Here is an 8,308-nt window from a genome sequence, read left to right as displayed (position 1 = left end):
CAGCTGCTAGGCCGGGGGACAGGGCGGCAGTGAGGGGCAGGGCCGGGGATGCCCGAGCGGGTATGTGCCGGCTCTCGGGGAGGCCAAGCGCAGTGAGAGCCGGGCTTTAAACCCGTGTCAGAGCCTTTGTCTGTCGGCACTGTGGAGGAAGGAGCTACCCGGAGGAGAAGAAAAAAAGGCAGTTCGGAGAAAGGGAGGCCAACTTGCCCCTTTTACAGACGCTACTCTGCTGTAGTTGTCATCCTTGTCTCCTTTCATCCCTTCCCTGTCATGCAGTTTCCCCTTCTCCATCCCTGTCACCTGTCACAGAGAAAATGTGTATCGTTCCCCAGTTTCCACCCAGTGCCTCTGTGATCGCTGCTGCAGAGAGGCAGGTTTTCCCACCTGCCCCTCCTCTGTGGAAAATCCCTGTTCCCAACAATGATAACGTACTTGCCCCCTCACACCCACCCACTGCCTTTGAGTGCCCTTGGCAGTGCACTCTGCAGTGGCCCTCCCGTTCCGCCTCTTGTGTCTGTCTCCCCGCGCCCCGCCAGCATCCAGGCTGGGCGCAGAGCTGGACAGGAAGGCAGCCACTGACAAGCACTTTGTTTCATGAACAAATCTGGTAGTACAGGGAAGGAGGGGGCTTTCATCACACCCAAGAGAAATGTGAGCAGCTGCATAATGTAACTGTTTTCTGTGATAAAAAATGTCTTCACCTTTTGATTGTACTAAAGCAAGCATTATCTATCCCAGATAATAGTTGGGGAGAAGAAGATTTGATCACCTTCTTGTGAATTGCAGGTTTGTGCTGTTGTGCCTGGCATGGCCATACAGAGAGCACTTAGCCACTGACAGCATTTCAGGAGCACAAGAAGTTGAAAGTATGGAGCTCTGCAATAGGAGTCTCATAACCTTCACAGCTTGGTACAGCCATGGGAGGAATACAGAGCTGAGCAGTTGGAAGAGCAAATGAGTAGCCAAGGTAAAGAACATAAATTGTAGGACCCAGCTACAAAATCTGTATATGCTATCACAATACTAAAGCCAGGGCCCCTGGAACAGTATGGTGTGTTTGCAAAGCCCCTGCTGGCAGTCCAAATTAGATTCCAATTAGGCCCTTCATATCTTGTTTTAGTAAAGCTGTGGATGTTGCTTACAGTAACCCCACACACCTGCATACACAGGCATTCTGCCTGTTTTGGTTTCCACATTCAGGCAATAACCCAATATGCCCAATGTATGTCAGTCACAGATGAAATCCCTGAAGTAGGGTCCCCTCTGTTGATGAGGTTTGTGTTCTCTTTTCACAGACAAAGGAAGACAAACTTGCTCACTCCAGACTAGCCTGTTAATTTTATAAGGATTATCCGCCTTCTGCTGAGCTGCCATAGCAAATCTGAGCATAGCAGCAGTGTGGCAATAGCAACTCGAGCTAGGAAGTTTTTGCAGGGTCAGAAGGGAACTCTTTCTTCTAGCTTGTCTGCTTGCTTAGATGTTTCCCCGGGTGGTGATTGTTGGACATTTGTGAGATGCTGGTACCACCTCTGAAATACTGAGGGATTTGCTCCTCCATAGTTCCTGTTTGTTGACAGCTTTCAGAGAGAAACCCTGCTGTTTGTGGTTAGCTGCCTGGGGGAAAGGTCTGTGTGCGGAGTTTGGGTTTTGACTCCTGCTCTGGGGCGGGGGTGGGCCATCTGGTACATACTTAAGCAGGCAGATAGCTTGGGCAGCTTGTACTGCCAAACTGTTAAAGCAGAAATTCTTGGTAGTGACGAAGTCCTGAGAGCTGTAGGGCTGCAGAAAGCAAACTCCCTTTGTATATTGGCTTGGAACTGCTAGAAATTATCCATCTGCAGGGGTGGTCCACTTCAGCGTTCAGCAAATATTTAAAGTAGGGACTCAAATTATTACCTTTTAAGGCTGCTTTTTTTTCCCCTAAGGCTTCTTTTTTGCTTTCTGATTTTGTTTTTCTTCATGGTTCTGCAGTTCAAGATTGCAGTCTTTTTTTTTTTGCTTGCTCTCTTTCTTTCTGTCCAGCTTTTCCTCATAGAATAAAAGATTTCAAGACTGGTGGTTTTGTAATCCCTGACATCTGAGGTCCAAAACCATTTCCTTCATCTGAGTTGTGTCCTTGATTCTGACACGATCTAATGCCTTATTACCCATTACTTGTTGTTAAATAGCTGTTGGTGATGGATGAAGTGGTCCAGGACCAGGCACCCATCAGTTTACAGTGCTTGCACCAGCGCCCATCTGTCCAGTTAGTCAATTCCATCTGGAGCTTGAGTAGTTGTCCAGAGGTACTGGTTGTCCAGAGAAGTTGGACAGAGTTCAGGGAGTATATTTTTGAAGTAGTGCAAACTGGTATTAAGAGACTATAAATATTTTTTCTGCAGCAACTGCTAATGCCTGCCATCTTGATGCTTACTGCTGTTGCTTACTGTTTGGCTGGTTTTGGCCTTAAAATAGTAAATACTGAAGGAACAATTCTTGTGTTTGGTGCTCATAGTGTTTGTAAGAGGACCCTGCCCAACAGTTGCATTCATGACAGTTGTTGGAGCTCAGTAGGGATGCCAGGCTGGGAACTAACAGAATCCAGCTAGAGTAGACAAGACATAAAATTGCCTCTTTTGTTGGTTTTTGCTGCCTCAGCCTGAGAGTCTTGGAGGAGAAAGAAGACATGAGGTAGCAAGTAAGAAAATCAGGTTCTGGTGACTAAAGAGTAACTTTCCATTTAAAATAATCTTAGGAGAGTAATTAATCTTTTGTCTGTCATTATTAAAGGAAAGTAAGTATGGCTGGGTTTTGCTCTTTGCTTACACCTTTATCTATGATTGTTGTCAACCAATTCTGAGTCCAGCATGTCTGGTGTATGTCCTAATATATATCACTTATCAGAAGAGTTGCAACCTTGAATGTCCTTTAAGGAAAGTGACACCAGATACCTCAGTAGTGCACAGGATGTCCATCAATGTTTGTTGCTCATTTGACTCCATTCTTTTATGCAACCACTCTGCTTGTTCCCCATATTCAGCACGTGTAGTATATTTTAAGACATATGACAAGCTCATGCTGAATATTCAACTAAGATTACTTTTGTCTGCTTATGTAAGAAGGATTCCTGGTTGCTCAACGTGACGTAACTGCCCAGATGGACCAAGGAGAAGAACAAGATCATGAGGACTTGGAGGAGACACACATGGGTGAGGAATAAGTTAGATAAGTTTATAAACACAGAGCAAGCAAAATGCTCTTTGAGCTGCCTCAGTGTTATTTTTAAGCCACTTTGTTCCATGCAGCTCATTTTGAGACCTGCTCTTTCCCCCTCAGGACAGGCAGACAGCCTGCCTTTGTCTGTAACAGCCTGCTGCTAAGAGTGTGTATAAGAAGACAGAATATTAAGAAGACAAGGTGTGAAGATTTCTTGGGGACAAGGAGACACTTGTAGCATTGCCCTTGGCTCTGCTGTTTGTGGCACATCTGCTCTGGGTTGCATGACGAGGCCATACAGCCTCTCCTGCAGCTAGGTTTCTGTTTGCTCCCAGTCTTCCCTTTACTGCTTCTCCTACATGGTACAGACCAGGCTCCCTAGGAGAACAGCTTGCCTGTTCTCTGCTGTGCCACTTCCCAGCAAGAATCACAGTTAGAGTGATACATTTTTTTCCAGGTGGTGAGCTAGGTGCCCTTCCAGATCACCTTGCAAGTGCAGATCTGCAGGACATTTTGGCAGCAGGGCCCAGAGGAGGAGAGGAACAGTTTGGGGACAGCCATGGAAGTCAGCACGGTTTCTCAGAGGCTCAGCAAGGTGGCTGTGAGGAGGAAGAGGAGGCTGAACTGCCTTGCTCTGATATCAGCCTGACGAAAAGACAGGAGAGAAGGGTGGCAGCAGCTTCACAGAGAGTCCCTCGTGTAGAGCGGCCCACCATCTGCTCTGAGTGTGGCAAGGGCTTCAGTAGGAGCATCCACCTCATCCAGCACCAGCGAATGCACACAGGGGAGCGCCCGTTCCTGTGTGGGGAGTGTGGCAAGGGCTTCAGCCAGAGCTCCCATCTCATCCAGCACCGGCGGATCCACACGGGCCAGAAACCGTACACCTGTGCCGAGTGTGGGAAGAGCTTCAGTCAAAGCTCTAACCTCCTCAAGCACCAGCGCATCCACACTGGGCTCAAACCCTACGTGTGCACTGAGTGCGGGAAGATCTTCAGCGACAGCTCCACCTGCATCAAACACCAGCGTATGCACACAGGCGAGCGGCCCTACAAGTGCCCAGCCTGCGGGAAAAGCTTCAGCCAACACTCCCACCTCCTTCAGCACCAGCGAGCCCACGATGGCATCCGGCCTTACGCCTGTGGGCAGTGTGGCAAACGTTTTGGGCAGAGTTCAGACCTCATTAACCACGCTCGTACCCACACGGGCGAGAAGCCTTACAAATGCAGCCAGTGCGGCCGCGGCTTCAGTGGCAACTCCAACCTCATCAAGCATACCCGCATCCACACTGGGGAGCAGCCATACCACTGCACCCAGTGCGGGGAAAGCTTTCGGTTCCAGCCCCAGCTGGTGCGCCACCAGAAGCACCATACAGAGTAGTTGGTGGAGAGGAGAAGGCCGTATGGACCATAGGTAGCTAGCTGGTGTTGGGAAGACACACAGCTGCTCCTTGTACACTTCATCCAGGGCATGAATTTTGCGGGAGGGAGCCCTCAGAGCCTGTCCCCTTTTCTTCTGAGTAGATCTATTTGTGAGCACTGCCCAGACACTCGAGCAAAGAGGGAGACTGCTGCCGAACGAACTAGTGCACGTGCACTGTGGTATGGTGGTTCTGAGCGCCGCTCATGGGGACAGGGAAAAGAAAGGTGCTTACAGTATGGTACGTTCAAGGCCAGAGAGGACAACATAGAGACGTTCCAAGGATCAGTGCCTTTTCATGTTATTTCTAGTGGGGAGTGATTTTTATCCCAGTAAAAAGCAGCTAAAATTTGTACCTGTTTTCTGTATAAGCTGCTGGGGTCTTCCCTTGTGGTGAGGCCACAGCCCGGGATGATCGCTCCCTTTAGAATCCACATATCCCGCTTCTCGGTATTCTTGGGTTTAAGTGGTGTTAGCATCTATTTATTTTAAAACCCCACAACACTCTGCAGGGTGCCTCTGCATACATGTTGTGGGCCCAGCTGATGCTCTGTTGGGGCCATGTCTATGGAACAGTATTTTTGCTGGATTGTATGGTTGTAAAATTTACAGTTCCACAAATTATGCTGCTGTCTGACAGCTTAGTCCCCAGCAGCAATTAAGTAAATCAACATCCTAATAGGTATGTCTCAGATTCTTGTTTAGGTGCATTTGTGGTGGCACTTTATGAATGTTTTTATAAGGCTTTTAAAAGTATTTAGGATTACTTTTTAATTGTGGTCTTCTAATTGTCAGTTGATGTACAGAAAAAGGATTATTTTGAAAAATAAGCTATGTCAAACTTTGATTTTATATTAAATGTTAAACATTTTTGCTTGCATAAAACCTTTTAACTCACATGGTATGGTGTTGAGTTGTTAACAGTCATGAAGAGGTAAATATGACATTGATTTATAGAATTTCCGTGATTTTTTTGCAAGTGGTTTTGACATCTTTAATAATGACTTTCTAAGAAATATGGGGGAGTCAGGATTCTGAGAAAGCAGAAGAAGCTGACCTCTGAAGAGATCTTCTTCACTTTGAGGAGGAGTTTACTACTACTGGGAGTCTGTCCTTAAAAGGAATTCTAGCTCAGGCGACCACTTGGTATGGAGGAGGAGAGAATTGGCAGTAATAACAAATATGTTAGTATCTCTAGCACGGAAGAACTCCCTCTAATGAACGTGTCAGTGTATACTGAAATGCCTGTTCCACCCACAGAGCCCAACAGGGGAAGAAATCACAGCATGCTTTAGGCAAGAAAATGAAGTGATCAAATCTGTTGTGCTGTAGAATTTTTATTTTGAGCACAGCATATAGGCCTAATGCTAATAATGAGGTTTCCCACAGAGGTGAGCTCCAAAATGGGGGATATCACTAAGGGCAAAGAGAACACCCAGCTTGAAGAGCACAGGATCCCAAGGAAACAAGCAAGCTGTGAAAAGAAGGAATGTGACTAGAATTACCGGCTGAATAATGCAAGTACATCCATACGTCCCTTAGCTACCAATTGTTGTCACAGAGGGCACAGCTTCATGCTCCATGGGCAGTAGATCTGGTTTAAGTAATTTATTTGGTCTCACACTACTCCCATCTTCCCCCCTAGAGCCTGAATTAACACAGGTGTGCTGATTGACAGCTCCCATGGCTGTGCCCTAGGTCACATCTATAAGATGACCCACGTTTTTTAAATAACAGACTTTGGAGAGTTCATCTTAAACCACATTCATCCAGTCTAGACCACAGCCTCACAAGCAGTAGTGTACGTACGACTGAGAGCCTTGGTGTCAGAGGAGAACAGACAAGCCAAAAAGGAAATAAATAATGTAGCCAATATTGCTGTTAATTCACAAGAAACACATAATTTAAGATGTTTGTTACTTTTTTTTTTTTTTTAATGTTTCCAGGGAGGACTAGACCTGGAAAAGCCTGATACAGTGCCTTTATTGTTTCTGCATTCCCCTAGCCCCAGGTGAACTCCTTGGCAGTCTCTTGCTCTAACACTGCTTCTGTTTATTTTTCAAACTAGGCACATGGCAAACCGGCTGATGGGCATTATCTGCACCCAATGAGTCCAGATAGACACTGCTTCTACGCAGTGCACACCCCTCTGTCCACAGTCTGTTCACTCTTGCCATGTCAAGCTAGGGCACTTTGTGGTCTCTCTGTTCAGTTGTTACAAACTCCCTAGTTCAAAGCCCACAGCATACGATTCAGCTTAATTGGTTCCCTTACCTGGGGGTGGGGGAGACCTAAGAAACAACATCTGAGGTCATATTCTAGGACAGAATTTAGACACCTTTCATATTCTCTCTTAGTCATGCATAAAGGTGCAGGAAGAATGAGCAGTGAGCTACTTTGAGACCAGCCTCTTTTGAGGAAAGGCAACCAAAAATGCTGTGAGGACTTGCCTGTAACTCTGTTGCTTGATTTCTTGGAGATCTGCCTTTCATGTTCCAAAAAGGGCAGGATGCCAGCTAACTAGACATGGCCCAGACCACATGTTGGTTTTGATGCACCTGCGCCCTAGTCTCCTGGACATGTGGCTCCTGCAGGGTACCCTGGTGTACAGCCTTGTTCAACTGGTGGTCCTTGAGGAGAGATTAGTTACTGAATATGGACTATTGCAAACCATTTTACTCCAGAATGTAGTATAGAATATCATACACTAATACATTATGCAGAGCAGATGATCAGGAACTGAGCACCCAGGTTCACTCCCAGGGACTATATTACGCACTGGTGTAGACATAACCTAAGGGTATTAATCAGCTGAGTAAGATGATCAATATTCATGCAGCATTTCTCAATTGCCTGTGTTGCCACTTGATACGTTGAAGCACACTGGCGTGTTCCCCTTCACTTTGCTCCTGTGCTTGAATTTAGTGTTTATCTGCAGGCAGCTGTTTTCCTTTTCTCCTCCAGGCTCTCACTGTCAGCTGCTTCACAAACACCAGTGTCTTCCCTCATTAGCTTAAACAGTTTGTCCAATATTTTGACCATGGATTCTTTCTGTTTTTCCCATTAATCAGAACAAGTTAAATAATGAAATCAGTGTAACAGAGGTGCTCAAACAGGAAATCGGTTAAGCTGAGCTGCCAGGGCTGCTTCTTAATTGATTTGCCTGCAAGTAAAGTTGAGCTTCTCACAGAAGCGTGCGGATCTCAGTCTTTGCAGCGATACTTGGGATGCTACCCGCACTCTTCCTTTCACAGATCTTTGCAATAGTACAAAACTGTGTTAATGCTCTCCAAATGCATTTTGAAATGTGTTCTCTCCATGCTGCGCATGCTCAGGTGTTGAACTTTTAGACTTATAATTAATTTGAAATCCTCTAAAACCTCTTGTTGTTGGGAGCTCTGTAACTCCAGACACATTGATGTGATGAGGGAAGCTGGGACACTTAGGAATTGCTTCAGCTACAATGCAGCATCTTTGCTTAATTAAGAAGTGTCTCTCATTAGGATGACAGGCTGTCCATGGAGACCTCTTGGTTACAGAGCTCTCCTGCAGTAACTTTCCTTTTACAACTATTTGCAAGAACCAGCCTAAGTTGCATCTTACTGAAACTGGGGAGTGAAATTTTCCACTCAGTCACCATACTGGCCTGAACAGAAGGCAGCCTCAGATCTCTCTTCTCAGAAGTGAAAATTTCTGT

General features: G+C 46.2%; 1 protein-coding gene across 1 annotated transcript; it reads left to right on the top strand.

The window, feature by feature from the left end:
• The first annotated feature begins 3,136 nt into the window (after nt 1-3,136).
• LOC104460787 (zinc finger protein 239-like) lies at nt 3,137-4,572 on the top strand. Its single transcript, XM_010075758.1, has 2 exons — nt 3,137-3,188; nt 3,653-4,572. The coding sequence occupies exons 1-2, from the start codon at nt 3,137-3,139 to the stop codon at nt 4,570-4,572; spliced, it is 972 nt and encodes a 323-aa protein (XP_010074060.1).
• Nucleotides 4,573-8,308: the final 3,736 nt, after the last annotated feature.

This window comes from Pterocles gutturalis, unplaced genomic scaffold (assembly GCF_000699245.1).
Source record: "Pterocles gutturalis isolate BGI_N339 unplaced genomic scaffold, ASM69924v1 scaffold49672, whole genome shotgun sequence".
NCBI lineage: Eukaryota > Metazoa > Chordata > Aves > Pterocliformes > Pteroclidae > Pterocles > Pterocles gutturalis.
Note: the sequence above shows the minus strand (reverse complement) of the source record. Positions and strands in the feature narration are given on the sequence as shown.

Bases quoted from the DNA above. Each gene is read 5' to 3' on its own strand.
- LOC104460787 (XM_010075758.1), top strand. From the start codon at position 3,137: ATGGACCAAGGAGAAGAACAAGATCATGAGGACTTGGAGGAGACACAC. The intron at 3,189-3,652 runs GTGAGGAATAAG...ATTTTTTTCCAG, and splicing joins CTTGGAGGAGACACACATGG to GTGGTGAGCTAGGTGCCCTT.